The sequence below is a fragment of the Triticum aestivum genome, chromosome 5D (assembly GCF_018294505.1).
Source record: "Triticum aestivum cultivar Chinese Spring chromosome 5D, IWGSC CS RefSeq v2.1, whole genome shotgun sequence".
Taxonomy (NCBI): Eukaryota; Viridiplantae; Streptophyta; class Magnoliopsida; order Poales; family Poaceae; genus Triticum; species Triticum aestivum.
Window position 1 is genome coordinate 48,532,721 of NC_057808.1, and position 18,318 is coordinate 48,551,038.

The 18,318-nt window shown below is 49.3% G+C and overlaps 1 protein-coding gene across 2 annotated transcripts; it reads right to left on the reverse strand.

The window, feature by feature from the left end:
* Nucleotides 1-4,093: 4,093 nt before the first annotated feature.
* LOC123124268 (uncharacterized) lies at nucleotides 4,094-5,124 on the reverse strand. 2 transcript variants are annotated; one of them, XM_044544921.1, is made up of 2 exons: nucleotides 4,835-5,124; nucleotides 4,094-4,543 (listed from the first exon to the last, which is right to left on the reverse strand). In XM_044544921.1, the coding sequence occupies exons 1-2, from the start codon at nucleotides 5,062-5,064 to the stop codon at nucleotides 4,453-4,455; spliced, it is 321 nt and encodes a 106-aa protein (XP_044400856.1). In that variant the 5' UTR covers nucleotides 5,065-5,124; the 3' UTR covers nucleotides 4,094-4,452. The 2 variants fall into 2 exon arrangements, with proteins under 2 accessions (XP_044400856.1, XP_044400855.1); XM_044544920.1 differs by having other exon boundaries at nucleotides 4,094-4,739.
* Nucleotides 5,125-18,318: the final 13,194 nt, after the last annotated feature.

An 18,318-nucleotide genomic window follows, 5' to 3' on the forward strand; every position in this document is an offset into this window, starting at 1 on the left:
GGGTTCCGGGCACCCCCCGGCAAAGATATGGGCCTTATTGGGCCAAGGGCGGGACAGACCAGTCCCTAGTGGGATGGTGTGCCCCATATATGCCAAATATGAGGAGAAGGAAGGAGGGGAAGAGAGAAAGGAAAGAGGAGGATTTGGCCTCCCCTTCCCTTCTCTCCCCCCTCTCTTTCCTTCCCCCTCCAACACTTTTGGAAGGGGGAGGCCGAATTGGACAAGGCCCCCAAGTAGGATTCGTCCTACTTGGGCGCGCCCTTGCTGCTCCCCTCCCCCTCCCACCTATATATACGTGGGGAGGGGGCGCCTAGAACACACAACAAACATTGTTAGCCGTGTGCGGCGCCCCCCTCCACAGTTTACGCCTCCGGTCATATTCACGTAGTGCTTAGGCGAAGCCCTGCGCGGATTGCTTCACCATCACCATCACCACGCCATCGTGCTGACAGAACTCTCCCTCGACCCTTTGCTGGATCAAGAGTTCGAGGGACGTAATCGAGCTGAACATGTGCAGAACTCGGAGGTGCCGTACGTTTGGTACTTGATCGGTCGGAACGAGAAGAAGTTCGACTACATCAACTGCATTGTCAAACGCTTCCACTTTCGGTCTACGAGGGTACTTGGACACACTCTCCCCCTCTCCTTGCTATGCATCTCCTAGATAGATCTTGCGTGATCGTAGGAATTTTTTTGAAATACTGCGTTCCCCAACATTAAGTTCATGGAAAAATGGAGTAATGCAATAAGAACGATGACATGATGTAGACAAGATCTATCTATGTAGAGATAGGCCCCATTGTTTTATCCTTAGTAGCAACGATACATACGTGTCGGTGCCCTTTCTGTCACTAGGATCAAGCACCGGAAGATCGAACCCACTACAAAGCACCTCTTCCCATTGCAAGATAAATAGATTAAGTTGGCCAAACAAAACCCAAATATCGGAGAAGAAATACGAGGCTATAAGAGATCATGCATAAAAGGGATCAAAGAAACTCAAATACTTTCATGGATATAAAAAGATAGATCTGATCATAAACTCAAAGTTCATTGATCCCAACAAACACACCGCAAAAGAGTTGCATCATATGGATCTCCAAGATACAATTGTATTGAGAATTCAGAGAGAGAGAGAGAGAGAGAGAGGAAGCCATCTAGCTACTAACTATGGACCCTAAGGTCTACAAAGAACTACTCACGCGTCATCGGAGAGGCACCAATGGAGGTGGTGAACCCCATCCGAGATGGTGTCTAGATTGGATCTGGTGGTTCTGGACACTGCGGTGGCTGGATCAATATTTCGTTGACTCCCCTAGGGTTTTGGGAATATTGGGGTATTTATAGAGCAAAGAGGCGGTTCGAGGGGCACCCGAGGTGGGCACAACCCACCAGGGCGCGCCTGGGCCTCCTGGCGCGCCCTGGTGGGTTGTGCTCTCCTCGGAGCACCCCCCAGGCGCAGCCAGGGCCCATTACCTGTCTTCTAGTCCATAAAAATTCTCCGTGAAGTTTCGTTGCGTTTGGGCTCCGTTTGGTATTCATTTCCTGCGATGTAAAAAACATGCAGAAAATAGCAACTGGCACTTGGCACTATGTCAATAGGTTAGCACCAAAAAACGATATAAAATGATTATAAAACATCCAAGATTGATAATATAATAGCATGGAACAATCAAAAGTTATAGATACGTTGGAGACGTATCAGAGATGCACTGTTTTATCGCCAACCTGGAAGGAGATCGTCTTCAGTTGCCAGTGACAATTCATAGGGCTGTGCTGCGACAGCCAATCCATGCCTAGTACCCCGTCATACGCACTGAGTTGGAGCACACGCAGATCGGTGTGGAAAGTGTGCCCCGACACTTCCCATTGCAGTGATATGACGATCTTGTCACAATGCAGGCGCTGGCCATTCGCAACACGAACAGAGACTGGCGGCAGAGGTTCAGTTTGGACAGACAACCGTGAGAGGAATGACTCGCTGACGAAACTGTGGGTACTACCTGAATCGACCAACAACAACATCACCTGATCCCCTACTTGAGCTCGGAGGCGCATGGTAGAGGGTGCTTCCTCGCCGGAGATGGCATGGTGGGATAGCGAACAACAGTCTGGTTCTTGAGCTTCTGGTGGGTCGAGCAGTTGCAGAGCATGTATTGTGTCATCTGACAGAATTTCACCGTAGTCGCCCACCTCGATCATGAGTATCTGCCCAGTTCGTTTGCACTGATGTTATCTGAAGTATTTATCTCCACAACGAAAACAGAGTCCATTAGCGCGCTGGTATTCTTTCAACTGTCGCTCCCGAGCGAAATCATCATCGCCTTGGCGTGGAGGAATTGTTGCTCTAGCAGGTGCTGGGTTGTTGAGTGCTGGCGGTGGTCGTCCCACTGGTGTGATCCTGTTGCGCCGTGCTCTCTATTTCTCTAGTTCCTCCTCCTGAATGCGCGCGAAGACTGCCGCGCGAGTGATGCTGGTGGGTGCCTGTAGCCTGGCGCCAAGTCGGAGCTCATCCTTGAAGCCCAGTAAGAACTGAGAGATGAACAACTTCGAGCTCAATGTGGGATCCAAGGAGAGCAAGTGAGACATGGCCGTCTCGAACTCCTGACGATATTCCTGCACTGTACCAGCCTGTCTCAACTGAACCAATGTGTGCATCTGTACTTGAAACTCCTCTGGTCTGAATTCCTCTTCCACTGCTACTCTGAATGTCGCCCAGGTGATGTTAGTATGCTTCTGTCGGTAGGCCTGAAGCCACATCGCAGTCAGGCCCTCCATGTAGAGCACGGCGGTGGTGACCCAATTGTGCGCCGGCACACGGTAGAGCTCAAAGTAGGAAGTGCAATGCTCGAGCCAGATGTGCGGGGTGGTGCCGTCGAAATGAGGGAAATCATGCTTGGGCGGCTTGGTGAAGGTGTCGGCGTAGCGTCCGTGCTCATGTGCCCTCCGTGTAGAGGGGGGTCGGCGCTGGGCGAGGTGGCAGCGGTGGTGGTGGCACATGTGCCGTGGAGCCCGCAGTCACCGAGGGAGACCGTGCTTCGGCGCTGCCCATGGCCGCGGGATCGGGCGACGGCGCGCCCTTGCGGGCCTCGTCCATGTCGGCCTGCGTGAGGTCGATCTGCTTCGCGAGATGCTTGAGCTCGGTGGAGACGTGGTCGTTGTAGGAGACTACGCCTGGTGGCGTTCGTCGGCGGTCTTCTGATTCGCGTCCAGCCGGCGAATCACCGACTCGAGCAGGCTCTGCAACTTGTCGGTGGTCTCCGTCATCGCGTCCAGGACATGGCGGGTCTGCGCCGAAGGCTTGGATGGCGGCGCCGTCGTCTCGGTCCGAATCGAACCGAACCTCGAGCAGGATTTTGTGCGAGCTCGCCGGGGCGACTCGCACCTGGCTCAGTGGATGTTACCGGACGATCAAGAGGTTGGGAGAGCGGCGACGCGGCGTGGATCGGAGAAAAAATTGGCTCTGAGTACCAGATTGTAATGCCCTGGGATCCCTGATCTAGAATTGGGGGAGAAGGAGAGAAAGGGGAGTAGGTGAGAAGCATGTGAGGGGAGAGTTTAGTTCAGATCTTTTCCTTCCTGCCGAATCATCCGGGTCTTGGTGCAATATGTAGCCGGCACAACGGGCCAGCCACCCTCGACACACGCACGCTTACAAGGCCCACGGCCCAGCTCGCCACGCAGGGCGCTGCAGGTGCAATTCAGGTGCAACTCTGAACCTGTACTTCTTCAGTCCGCTGCATATGCAGGCTACTGTCATATGCAGGCGCGACAGTTGTTCCTTTTTTTATTCAGATTTTGTTCATGAATCATGATGACTTCTTTTTTCTTTTGACTTCGTATTGAGACAGTTTGCTGTGTATCCGTGCTACAGAACATTTTATAATATTTTTCTTCATATATACTGCAACAAGTGAGATACATTTTTCATTTCCTGATGCTATATAGCATTTTACAACGATTTCCCTTGTCTGATCTGTAGCAAGACCTACAATACACATATACAATCTGTAACAATGTTTGCGCTGCTGTACAAAAGAATCCATTCTGATCTAGATATATCCACCATGTCAAATATCACCATATAATTAACTGATGATAATTGCGACGTGCATTCGCACGTGCACGCTTACTAGTTGACTGATAAATATACGATTAATAGATAAATAGTGTTCAAAACAATTTTACCTATAGATAGAAAGATGGATGGATGGATGGATGAATGAATGGATTGATTTATTGATAAATAGAGTAACAAGAATTTATCTACCAGCTTTTGCTGACCCTCCACATTGAGGTACCTTTGGATAACAAAAGCCTCGAAAAGGCCGCAAAGAAATACGCCGAGGTAGCAGAGCAGAAGCATGAGGATCCTCATGCGGGGGTTGTTGTGGTGGTCGACCAGACAGGCGATGCGAAGAAGCGAGATGCCAGCGCAGCCAATAAGGCACGTCACTGCCCATCTGCTACGCTCGTCGGCCTCCGGCACCGCCAGTTCCACCTCCTCCTCCAGCTCGTCGGCGGCCACATCACTATATCATTTCTTAGTCAAACAAACAAGGCACGCATACATTCGCCCCCCGAAAAAGCAAGACGTACATGCAGAATATGGATGAAGTTAGTGTGACATTCAACAGAGTATCGATCTCATGGGCAAATGTATAGTTGTAGATATGTACTTACTACTTAGATGAATGCATCGACGGATGAGTGGATTTATTTTTTGTTTCTTTTGAGAACTGAATGAATAAATTAAGAAGATGTGCTTTAGCAAAACTGATAAATTAATAGAGCAGCAAGAATTTATCTACTAAGGTTCTCCGGACAAAGGTACCTGTCGTTTGCATAAAGCCACGCAAGGTCGTAAACAAATACGGCGAGGAGGCCGAGCAGAAGGATGAGGAGCGTCAAGGGCGGGTCGTCAGTGACCAAGTGGCAGTAGATGCAAACAAGCGAGACGCCGGCGCAGCCCACAGGGTGCCGCGCTATCCAACGGCTACGCTCGTCGGCCTCCGGCACCACCAGCTCCTGCTCCTGCTCCTGCTCCAGCTCGTCGTCGGCCATCGTCGGTTCAACCTCCGTCAAGCGATAGATCTACTTGGGGGGTGGCGTTGGGTTGGGTTGGTCTGGTAGTGCGTTGTACAATGATCTGTTTGTTGGGATCCATCTTTATTTCAGGGAGGTTTGTTAGGGTCCATAGTCGAAGGGGTGAAGAATTTTTTTTTTCCGAAACTGAAGCAAAAGATTAGTCTCATTGATTAATTAAGCAGAAGAGAAAAATGATCCCCACGTCCGTAACTCGAGCCCGTGGGCGCCGCTGCACTGGCCTGGCCCGAGTCACTGGTAGTCAGTCATGCATGCCGCTCAGAAAGAAAAACAAAATGCAGCTTAGAGCATCGCCAGTCGTGCCCCAGGAGACGATTTTCGCCTACCTGGGCCGAAATCAGCGCCGGCGGACCCAGGCCGAACCCGGCGCGCTGGGGGCGCCCGGGGGCGAGCGGTTTTGGCGCGAAAGAGCCGCGGGCCAGCCGCGTCAGTGACACCGCGCCTCGTCTTCCCCAGCCGCGTCAGAACGCCTAGGTTTCCCGCGGGGAATCAATGGCAAGGCTGCCGCCGGCCAGCCTTGCCATTGATTCCTCACGGGCGGCGCGGCGACGCCTCCCCTCCCGCCACGCGTACACACGGGCGCGGTTATATAAGCCGGTGGCCTCCCTCGCCTCTGGCCACACCAGTGCCCGAGCCGCCGAGCTCTCCCTCTCCCATGCGCCGCCGCCGAGCCCTCCCTCTCCCTCCCCCGTGCGCCGCCGCCGAGCCCTCCCTCTCCCCCCACCGACAGCCCCGATGGCCGAGCGTTTCCCCGACGACGAGGCGGCGGCCAACGGCTTCGGCCGCCGCTCGCTCCGCGAACAGGAGTCGTGGCTCCTATTCGAGGCGAACATCCCGACGCCGCCGGACATGCGCGCCGGGCCGACGGGGTGGAGGCTCAGCAACGGGGGAGTGCCCATTCCTCCGTTGCCCGACGCCGTGGCGCGCGCCTCCTACTTTGCGGCCGAGGTCGAGATCGTGCGCGACTCCCTCACCGACGAGCAGCTCGCCCTCCCCCGGTACGCCGCCGACAACCACGCGGCGTGGGCGGCATACTTCGAGCGCCGTCAGCAGCAGAGGCTGGCGTCCACCAACAGGACGCCGGTGGTGGGCGGCATGAAGAACAACGAGGGGCGCCAGCTGTGGTGGGGCGTCCCCGGTCGCACGCTCGAGGGCGTGCTGACGCACCTTGAGGGCGGCAACAACCCGCCGCTGGCATACCCCCCGGCGAGGGCGGCCGCCCTGGCCCACAGCCGATGCGACGGGCAATGGATGCCCAGGAGGTTTGGCTCCTCCTCTTCTTCCTACTCGCACTCTTCCTCCCACTCCTCCGGCTCTCCGGCGCTGCTCGGCGTCAAGGCCGAGCCCGCGGCGGAGACGCCGCTCGGCCGGCGCACTCGCAGCGCTGGCATCGTCATCAATGAGGGCGGCCGGCGCGCCCCCTCGTCGGCTCCTCCACGCTTCGTCAAGCCAAAGACGGAGCCGGGTCTCCCCGCTGTGAAGAAGGAACACGGCGACATGGAGCTCGACGACGACGCGACGCTCGAATGGGCGCGCAAGGACTCCCTGAAGATGGCGAGGGAGCGCCAGTGCGCCGCCCTACGGCGCTTCGTGCAGCGCCGCCGGGGCTGCGACGAAGGAGGAGGAGTCGTCATCGACAACAGCGACGACGACAACACGCCGCCGCCGCCACCAGTCCGCCATGGCGACGCCGGGCAGGGCTCCACCAGGGATGGCCGCGTCAAGGAGGAGAAGGGCCGACGATGACGACAGCGGTGAGGATGGCGGCGACGACGGCGACTACTCCGCTTCAGCCAGTTCCTTTTTAGTTAGATATATATTTGCTATGTAAAAAACGCAAACATGTCAATATATGCTAAAGTTTGCCAAAATTTAGACGTGTTTAACCGAACTTCGCCGAACGTTTCAATTTTTAACGCGCCTGGGGGCGGCCCTGGGGCCGACGGCTGGGGACCAACTCGCCCCAGACTGATTTTTTGAGCCGGCTCATCCTCAAACGGTGATTTTAGACGCTCCCTGAGGGGCAACGGCTGGAGATGCTCTTAAGCGACGCGTACGTGCCTCCTCGGCCTACTCACCGGCGTCGAGCGGCCGAAGCTCTCACTTCTGGCTCAAATAGCCATGGTGCCCGTGTACGACGAGTGGATCGATTAGCCTAATCGATCACCTACTAATCCATCAATACAGGGAGAGCATATTATTGGCTACATGTATCAGTCCATGCATGCATGGTTGTAGACGAACGTAATTGGTAGGTCGCATGCAGTCCTTGGAATGCAAATTTTACATGTTCAGTAATCTTAACCACTAGTAGAAAAAGGGCCTATTGTCCCGGTTGGTAAGGGCATTTTGTCCCGGTTTTTGAACCGAGACTAAAGGGTCGTTACTAATGGCCTAACCCTTTAGTCCCGGTTCTTACACGAACCGGACAGATGGGCCACCACGTGGCCGGTGCGGCGAGCCCAGGCAAGAGGGCCTTTGGTCCCGGTTGGTGGCATTAACCGGGACCAACAGGCATCCACGCGTCAGCATTTTAGGGGCTGGGGTTTTTATTTTTTTTGAAGGGGGGGTTGGGGGTTTTGAGGGGTTAATTTAGGTGTTTCATATATTGTGTTAGCTAGATAATTAATAGAGAGAAGTGTCCTCTCTTATCTCCGTGCTTGGTCGACGCTACGTACTATATACGTATGGAGAGGACTAGACATGCTAGCTAGTAATCAAATGAAGGAAACAGAAGATCGTCATGAACATATGCATACAGAGAGAACTGATATCGACCACCTCTCCTTCTCCGAGAGATTGGTCGAACAACAAGTTCTCGTATATCTATCCGACACTACCGGCTACATATATACAATAATTATCTCTTAGAATATAATCTCCTAATTAAATTGTAAGAACACAGGGTTCACATAGTATTCTCCGTTTTCAGTGATCACGTGGTCAAGGAAGAATGCCGCCAATTCCTCTTGAATTGCTCGCATACGATCTGGTGCTAGGAGTTCATCCTGCATCCGAAAGATCTAATTTGAAGAAGGGGGTCAATACATATATATATATATGAATAAATGAAACTCAACACAAATGATGGTAATAAAATAAAATCGTGAATATTATTGCTTACGCACTTCATATTGTTCGTCAGAGTAGCCCCGCTCACAGGTCGTGTAGCGGATGGACTCGCAAACGTAGTATCCACAGTAATTATTCCGGGTTCCTGCCACAACCACTTTACAAGAAATAGAGGTCAATCAAACTGATAAGCAAGCACGCTAAATGGTATTGATGAAACTAGCGCTTGAATCACTAGGAGATGCGTGGAACATGCTACTATAGTACTTACTTTCGGGTGTTTAAATTGCAGCTTCTTCGGCAGTCCCGGAACTTTTTTGGTGAATTTTCTCCAAACCCTGCCAGACAAAGAAAACAATTACTTGATATCAGGAAATGAACAAAGTTGCTGATATGGTGGATAATGATCGATTTAACTTACTTCTCGAGCATTTGAGTCATGTCCGCATAGTCCTGGGGATCTTTTCGTCTCGAGTCTAAGACGGTTACTACTCCCTGCTCAAGCTTAATCTCTAGGGGAATATAGTGGAAGCTGCGCACGCATGTATAAGTCATCAATTACATTACTACAACCTGGACTAATAAGGGAAACCGAATATGCACAAAACAGTAACACTCACTTGAAGTTGTAAGGAAAGAGTATTATATCTTTGTTTTCATTTATTACCAACGATCGTAGCAAGTTGGCCTCGGTATTTTCGGCATGATATTTAACCTCAGTTGCATCTGTGAGATTTGTGTTAATGAACCCAATATCACCGATTTGTCTTTTCTTCAATTCGGCGATCTTCAATCTGCATAATATAGTGAGGATAATTATAAATACATGCAATGAAGGAGCTGGTCTATATAGAGACTTAATGACAGAAGTAGTACTACTTACAGACAGTAGCAAGTGATCGTTGATTTATCGAGGGCCTTTTGATTGAAAAACTGGAATAACTCCTCAAATGGAACATTCAACAGTTCAATTCCAACGAGGTCATGCTCCGGTTTAACTCTCAGCGTCAAAGTATTCGTCCCCCCAGACTCTTTGCAGGTTTTCATGTACCAATCATGTAATCTTCGCATCATCATTGTTAGAGATCTTTCATCTTTGACGAGAGGCTTCCCGTAATGGTATTTGTGTTCGTCTACCTCCAAGATATCATAATGTACATCGTCGGGCAGGTAATCTCCAAGATTGCTATAACCGGGCACCATCCTCGGATCATTAGCGACGATGTCGCTAGACACCTTGAGCGGGGGGCACAATTGGTTTGCTTGTTCGCCGAGCTAGGCAATTTTTTTCCCAGCTCGTCGTTCTTTTAACCTTTGATCACTGACACTACTTCCCGACCGCTCCGTTTCGGCAAATGTCTTTGCAATAATGTGCTCATAGTTGCCTTTCGGCGGAGACTTTGGTGGTTTTGTCAGGGCAGCCAGAGTGCGCTTCGCTTTCACCGGATCTACCTTCTCCTCCGGAGGTGGATGTTTATTTTCTTTCACCCCTTCAAAGAAGTTCATCACTTCGGCTCGCACGATCTTCGTGGTTTCCTCCTCGATCCTCTCGTATGGTAACTTCTCTGGAGTCTTTAGAGAAGGACCGAATCTGTATTGGCTCCCGCCTCTGGCTGTACTGCTAGACGCCGGCAGAGCAGACGGAGCTGCTGCGGCTGTCTTCTTTCCTTGCTTACGAGGCGGAGGAGAAGGACTACGACGCGCCGGAGCAGCCGGAGCGGCGGCGGGTCTCTTCCGCCCTTGCTGACGAGGCGGAGAAGGAGGAGGCTGGCTGCTCTGGCGCGCCGGCGCAGGCGGAGAAGGAGGCGGAGTGCCGCCACGCGCCAGAGAAGGAGGCGGAGTGCCCTGATCACTCACCAGAGGAGGAGGCGGAGTGCCGCCACGCGCCAGAGAAGGAGGCTGAGTGCCCTGATCACTCGCCGGAGGAGGAGGCAGAGGAGGAGGCGGAGTGCCCTTACTCGCCGGAGGCGTCCAGTTCGGAAGGTTGATGAGCTCCTTCCGCCATAGGCATGGAGTCTTCAGAGCAGAACCTAGCCAAGTCTCCCCTTCACCGGTAGGGTGGTCAAGCTGGAGGTCCTCAAATCCCTCCGTTATTTCATCCACCATCACCCTAGCATATCCTTCTGGAATCGGCCGGCAGTGGTAGGTTGCGCCGGGTTCAGGAGGTAAAACAGAGCCAACAGCCGCCTTGACTTTGAAGTTCTGCCATTGCGTCATAAGGTGGCAATGTTGAGACTCCGTGATAGCATCCACGGGGTAGCTAGCAGGAGCCGTCAAGACATGCTCCGGCTGAAGCAGCTCGGTGGAAGCCACGCTGCTTCTCCGCTGAGATGGCGGGGTAGCTTCGGGGGTAGTTTCGGCATGTCGATTGCCGTCTCGTTCCTCTAGCGCTTGAACCCTTTCGTGCAGCTTCTGAATTTGGGTCTGCTCCACTTTTTTCCTCCTCTCCTGGCTTTTGTAACCGCCTGCGTCCGGAAAACCAGCCTTCCACGGAACGGAGCCTGGCGTGCCTCGTGTCCGTCCAGGGTGCTCAGGATTCCCGAGGGCCATTGTGAGCTCGTCGTTCTCTCTGTCTGGAACGAACGTCCCTTCCTGCGCTGCATCGATATAGTGCTGAAGCCTCTTGACTGGTATTCTCAAAAGCTCGTCCGTCCAAACGCACCTCCCTGATACAGGGTCCAATTTTCCGCCAGCCCCGAAGAACCAAGTCCGGCAACGGTCTGGCCAGTTCATTGTCTGTGGTTCGATCCCTTTATCAAGCAGATCATTCTCAGCCTTGGCCCACTTAGGCCGGGCTTTGAGGTAGCCACCTGACCCCGTGCGATGGTGAAGCTTCTTCTTCGCAGCATTCTTCTTGTTTGTCGCTGACATCTTCTTACTCTTTTCCGATGTCTTGTGGGCCACAAATGCGGGCCAGTGATCTCTGATCTTCTCATACCGGCCGATGAATTCTGGTGTCTCTTCTTTGTCGACAAACGTTTTCAGCTCATTCTTCCACCTCCTGAATAGGTCTGCCATCTTCTTAAGAGCATGAGACTTGATTAATTGCTCTTTAACTGGCTTCTCCGAATCCTCCTCTGGCGGTAGGGTGAAATTTGCCTTCAGCTCAGTCCAAAGATCATCTTTCTGCATATCATTGACATAAGACACCTCAGGGTCTTCCTTCTTAGGCTTATACCATTGGTGGATGCTGATCGGGATCTTGACCCTAACAAGAACCCCGCACTGAGCAGCAAATGCATCCTTTGTCCGGATGGGTTCAATCTGTTGGCCGTCGCGCGCGATTGCTGTGATCTCAAACCTTTCATCCGAGCGCAACTTTCTCTTCGGGCCTCGTCTCTTTACCGAAGTTGTGCTCGATCCAGAGGGCTAGAAAAAAGAAGAAAGACAAGAGTTAATTAATATGTGTACATACCAAAACAATGAATGCATCAATTAACTAGTCAACACTGGCTTAACTAATATATTTACCTGGCCGGACTCTGTTCGGTCACCGGAGCCATCACCACGGGCTCCTTCTTGCACCAGCATTGGGTCACCGGAGCCATCATAATCATTTCTTTCCTCCTCCACTCTTCGATCACCATAGCCTGCTTCTTCACCCTGTTCTTCCAGACCATCATTGTCGTTAAGATATGACAAGATATCACCTCCGGCTAAGATTATGTCCCCCAACACCTCTTCTGCTTCCTCGTCTCGTCCGTGCTCCATTGTTTCTGCAAATATTACAACATGGCAATTATTACACAAACATGACAGCAGGTGGATATATTAGTGCAAACGTAGACCTAGCTTATTCCGGGTTTGGGGTGGCCTCGAGAGTTTTGGTCAAGCGGGAGGGTCGGGGGGTGCTCCCGTGGTATAAGTTATCACGGTCGAAGTTATCCGGGAGGGGGTTATATCGACGACGACGACATACATACATGGGAAAATAATGTTATCGGGGAGGGGGTAGGTCGAAACCCCCCTCCCCTCGTGTTGAAGTTATCGGGACACTGGGTATATCGACAACGACATATCCGATAAAAAATAAGAAGACGAAGAAGAAATAAAAAGAGGAGAAGACGATATTAATAGAGGAGAAGATTGAAGAAAAAAAGAAGAGATAAAAAGAGGAGAAGAAGAAAGGAATAGAGGAGAAGGTTCTCTATTCTATTTTTTCTTCTTCTTCTCCTCTTCTTTTTCTTTTTTTCTATTCTATTTTTTCTTCTTCTCCTCTATTCCTTTCTTCTTCTCATCTTCTTTTTCTTCTTTTTTCCTCTTCTTTTTTATTTCTCCTCTTCTTCCTCTCCTCTTCTTCTCCTTTCTTCCTCTTCTTATTTTCGTTTTTCCTCTCCTTCTTTTTCTTCTTCTTCCTTTCGTAGCTAGATATATAAAACTTTTCTAAAAATGTAACTTTTGCATATATAAAACTTTTCCATGGGTCATCATTTCTCATATATATCCATCTATAGCCACATACATATATAAATGGAAAAAAATGCTATGAACAAAAATACATATATACTTGGTAAATATTCTATGAACATCGTTTCTCATATATATCAATGCATACATCCATGGATCATCACTGCTCATATATCCATAGTCATATATAAAAACTTTCTGTATATGAACAAAAAACTTTCTATGAACAAAAGAACATTTTTGACATATTTAGCACATTCTAAATTTTCCTAACTCTTTTACAACCACAAAAATTACTCCAACTTCATGACAGTACCCACACTCAGAGAACATATGTAGATAAATCTTTTCTAAAAATCTAACTTTTGCATATATGTATTTTTAAAACATCATTACAATTGAAAAAATACATACATACATACAAAAAACATGTAAAAAATACATACATACATATATGAACATACATAAAAAAATACATATATCTACAAAATACATCGGGGCAGGAGCGGCGCGCGACGACGACGTCGGGCGAGGGCACGGCGACGGCGACGACGGGCGCGGGCGACGGCGACGGGCGAGGGCGCGGGGCATGGGCGGCGCGCGTCGGGGCAGGGACAGCGCGCGGCGACGATGTCGGGCGAGGGCGCGGCGAGGGCGCGGGCGACGGCGACGACGGGCGCGGGCGACGGCGGGGGCGGCGGGCGGCATCGGGGCAGCCTGGCGGCGTCGATGTTGTCGAGGGGTCGTCAGGGGCAACTGCGAGATGAAGATGAAAATTTTCACAAGTGTTGGTTATATACCCAGAGCATTGGTCCCGGTTCGTGGCACCAACCGGGACTAAAGGGGGGCATTGGTTCTGGTTGGTGCCACGAACCGCGACCAAAGGTGTGCATTGGTCCCGGTTCGTGGCACCAACTGGGACCAATGTACTGTGCCTGCCAAAGCCGCGGTGCGGTGGGATGTTTAGTCCCACCTCGCTAGCCGAGGAGCGGCAGGACCTGTTTATAAGCCCTGCCCCGCCATCTCCATTGAACTCCTCTGAACTGCAGGCCTCTGGGCCTAATCTTGCACTGCTATGCCTGTGGGCCTTCTGCGGGCCTGAATCCTGGCCCATGGATGGGTTTCTAGTCGTATTCAGGCCGTGGTGGCCCAGTAGGTGGCATTTTTTATTTTTTTCCTATTTTTTGTTTTCTTTTTTCCTTTATTTATTTTATTTTGTTTCTACTTACAACAAAATACTTATTTATTTTATTTCTAATTACTTATTTATTTTACTTTATGATAATTCTTTTTGCTATTAAAGTTTCTATCAAAAAAAGTTCTTTATGAAAATTCGTTTTGCTTTTAATGATTTTGAACAGAAAATACTTCAATAAGTTTAGTTGCATCAATTTTATATGATTTTAGTTTGAATAATACTAGAGGTTTCTTATAATGTTTTGAACAGAAAATAGTTTGTTAATTTTTGATTCATAAATTTTAAAGTTTATTTTATTTTGTTTCTACTTATATATTTTAATAAAGTTTATATTATTTTGTTTCTAATTACTTATTTATTTTATTTGTTATTTTTCATGCATTTACTAATTATTTTGAGCTATAAGACCCTAAAATTAAAAAGCATTTCAAATGAACTCTGAAAAGGTTGAAAGTTGGCATGGTATCATCATTTCATCCACATAGCATGTGCAAGAAAGTTGAGAGGGTTACGGCAAAAACTAGATGCACTTCGTGTACAAAACGGACAATGGTATCATACTCGTCTGTTACAAAGTTGGCATGGTATCATCATAATAGTTGCAAGAGAAAGTCTTCGCTTTTTCTTCGCTTGTGTCATTTGCTTGTTGCGCCGTAACCATGGATAATCTTCATCATTTATCAGGATGCTTGGGTCAGCCTTAACTTTGAAGGGAGGAATTTCATGAAACTTTACATAATCTTCAGACATGTCTGTCTTGCCCTCCACTCCCACAATGTCCCTTTTTCCTGAAAGAACTATGTGGCGCTTTGGCTCATCGTATGATGTATTCGCTTCCTTATTTTTTCTTTTTCTTGGTCTGGTAGACATGTCCTTCACATAGATAACCTATGCCACATCATTGGCTAGGACGAACGGTTCGTCAGTGTACCCAAGATTGTTCAGATCCACTGTTGTCATTCCGTACTGTGGGTCTACCTGTACCCTGCCTCCTGACAGATTGACCCATTTGCACTTAAACAAAGGGACCTTAAAATCATGTCCGTAGTCAAGTTCCCATATGTCCATTATGTAACCATAATATGTGTCCTTTCCCCTCTCGGTTGCTGCATCAAAGCGGACACCGCTGTTTTGGTTGGTGCTCTTTTGATCTTGGGCGATCGTGTAAAATGTATTCCCATTTATCTCGTATCCTTTGTAAGTCAATACAGTCGAAGATGGTTCCCTGGACAACGAGTACAACTCATCACAAACAGTGGTGTCACCTCTGAGACGTGTTTCCAGCCAACTGCTGAAAGTCCTGATGTGTTCACATGTAATCCAGTCGTCACACTGCTCCGGGTGTTTGGAGCGCAGACTGTTCTTATGTTCATCAACATACAGGGTCACCAAGGTAGAGTTCTGTAGAACTGTGTAGTGTGCTTGAGACCAAGAATGCCCGTCCCTGCATATTATTGAGTCTACTCCTAGCGTGCCTTTTCCAGTCAGTCTCCCCTCATACCGCGATTTAGGGAGACCTATCTTCTTAAGGCCAGGAATGAAGTCAACACAAAACCCAATGACATCCTCTGTTTGATGGCCCATGGAGATGCTTCCTTCTGGCCTAGCGCGGTTACGGACATATTTCTTTAGGACTCCCATGAACCTCTCAAAGGGGAACATATTGTGTAGAAATACGGGCCCCAGAATGACAATCTCGTCGACTAGATGAACTAGGACGTGCGTCATGATATTGAAGAAGGATGGTGGGAACACCAGCTCGAAACTGACAAGACATTGCGCCACATCACTCCTTAGCCTTGGTATGATTTCTGGATCGATCACCTTCTAAGAGATTGCATTGAGGAATGCACATAGCTTCAAAATGGCTAATCGGACGTTTTCCGGTAGAAGCCCCCTCAGTGCAACCGGAAGCAATTGCGTCATAATCACGTGGCAGTCATGAGACTTTAGGTTCTGGAACTTTTTCTCTGGCATATTTATTATTCCCTTTATATTCGACGAGAAGCCAGTCGGGACCTTCATACTGAGCAGGCATTCAAAGAAGATTTCTTTCTCTTTTTTCGTAAGAGCGTAGCTGGCAAGACCTGAAGGAAATATGCCCTAGAGGCAATAATAAAGTTATTATTTATTTCCTTATATCATGATAAATGTTTATTATTCATGCTAGAATTGTATTAATCGGAAACATAATACATGTGTGAATACATAGACAAACAGAGTGTCACTAGTATGCCTCTACTTGACTAGCTCGTTAATCAAAGATGGTTATGTTTCCTAGCCATAGACATAAGTTGTCATTTGATTAACGAGATCACCTCATTAGGAGAATGACGTGATTGACTTGACCCATTCCGTTAGCTTAGCACCCGATCGTTTAGTATGTTGCTATTGCTTTCTTCATGACTTATACATGTTCCTCTGACTATGAGATTATGCAACTCCCGTTTACCGGAGGAACACTTTGTGTGCTACCAAACGTCACAACGTAAATGGGTGATTATAAAGGTGCTCTACAGGTGTCTCCAAAGGTACTTGTTGGGTTGGCGTATTTCGAGATTAGGATTTGTCACTCCGATTGTCGGAAAGGTATCTCTGGGCCCACTCGGTAATGCACATCACTATAAGCCTTGCAAGCATTGTGAGTAATAAGTTAGTTGCGGGATGATGTGTTACGGAACGAGTAAAGAGACTTGCTGGTAACGAGATTGAACTAGGTATCGAGATACCGACGATCGAATCTCGGGCAAGTAACATACTGATGACAAAGGGAACAACGTATGTTGTTATGCGGTCTGACCGATAAAGATCTTCGTAGAATATGTGGGAGCCAATATGGGCATCCAGGTCCCGCTATTGGTTATTGACCGGAGACGTGTCTCGGTCATGTCTACATAGTTCTCGAACCCGTAGGGTCCGCACGCTTAAAGTTACGATGACAGTTTTATTATGAGTTTATGTATGTTGATGTACCGAAGGAGTTCGGAGTCCCGGATGAGATCGGGGACATGACGAGGACTCTCGAAATGGTCGAGACGTAAAGATCGATATATTGGACGACTATATTCGGCATTCGGAGTACCGGAGAGTTACGAGAATACGTATTGGGCCTTATTGGGCCATACGGGAAAGAAGAAAAAGGGCCTCAAGGGTGGCCGCACCCCTCCCCTTGGTCTGGTCCGAATTGGACTAGGGAAGGGGGGCGCCCCCTTCCTTCCTTCTCTTTTTCCCTTCCTCTTTTCATATTCCATATGGGAGGTGGAATCCTACTAGGACTAGGGAGTCCTAGTAGGACTCCACACTTGGTGCGCCCCCTCCTAGGGCCGGCCTCCTCCTCCCTTGCTCCTTTATATACGGGGGCAGGGGGCACCCCAGAGACACAACAATTGATCCTTGAGATCTTTTAGCCGTGTGCGGTGCCCCCTCCACCAAATTACACCTCGATAATATCATTGCGGAGCTTAGGCGAAGCCCTGCGTCGGTAGAACATCATCACCGTCACCACGCCGTCGTGCTGACGAAACTCTCCCTCAACACTCGGCTGGATCGGAGTTCGAGGGACGCCATCGAGCTGAACGTGTGTAGAACTCAGAGGTGCCGTGCGTTCGGTACTTGATCGGTCGGATCGTGAAGACGTACGACTACATCAACCGCGTTGTGATAATGCTTCCGCTGTCGGTCTACGAGGGTACGTGGAGAACACTCTCCCCTCTCGTTGCTATGCATCACCATGATCTTGCGTGTGCGTAGGAAATTTTTTTAAATTACTACGTTCCCCAACAGTGGCATCCGAGCCTGGTTTTATGCGTTGATGCTATGCACGAGTAGAACACAAGTGAGTTGTGGGCGATATAAGTCATACTGCTTACCAGCATGTCATACTTTGGTTCAGCGGTATTGGGAGATGAAGCGGCCCGGACCGACATTACGCGTACGCTTACGCGAGACTGGTTTCACCGTTCGGAGCACTCGTTGCTTAAAGGTGGCTGGCGGGTGTCTGTCTCTCTCACTTTAGTTGAACCGAGTGTGGCTACGCCCGGTCCTTGCGAAGGTTAAAACAGCACCAACTTGACAAACTATCGTTGTGGTTTTGATGCGTAGGTAAGAACGGTTCTTGCTAAGCCCGTAGCAGCCACGTAAAACTTGCAACAACAAAGTAGAGGACGTCTAACTTGTTTTTGCAGGGCATGTTGTGATGTGATATGGTCAAGACATGATGTGATATAAAGTGTTCTCCCTGAGTATGCACTGTTGCAAAAGTTCTTCGTGCTGAGACACCACGTGTTAATCGGGTGTGATAGGCTCTACGTTCAAATACAACGGGTGCAAAACAGTTGCACACGCAGAATGCTCAGGTTAAACTTGACGAGCCTAGCATATACAGATATGGCCTCGGAACACAGAGACCGAAAGGTCGAGCGTGAATCATATAGTAGATATGATCAACATAGTGATGTTCACCATTGAAACTACTCCATCTCACGTGTTAATCGGACATGGTTTAGTTGCTTTGGATCACGTAATCACTTAGATGA

What these genes read in the sequence shown, in the direction of transcription:
- LOC123124268 (XM_044544920.1), bottom strand. Translation starts at nt 5,064, where the DNA reads ATGGCCGACGACGAGCTGGAGCAGGAGCAGGAGCAGGAGCTGGTGGTG. An exon ending in TGGCTTTATGCAAACGACAG is followed by an intron (nt 4,740 to 4,834) that starts GTACCTTTGTCC and finishes TTATTCATTCAG; the next exon opens with TTCTCAAAAGAAACAAAAAA.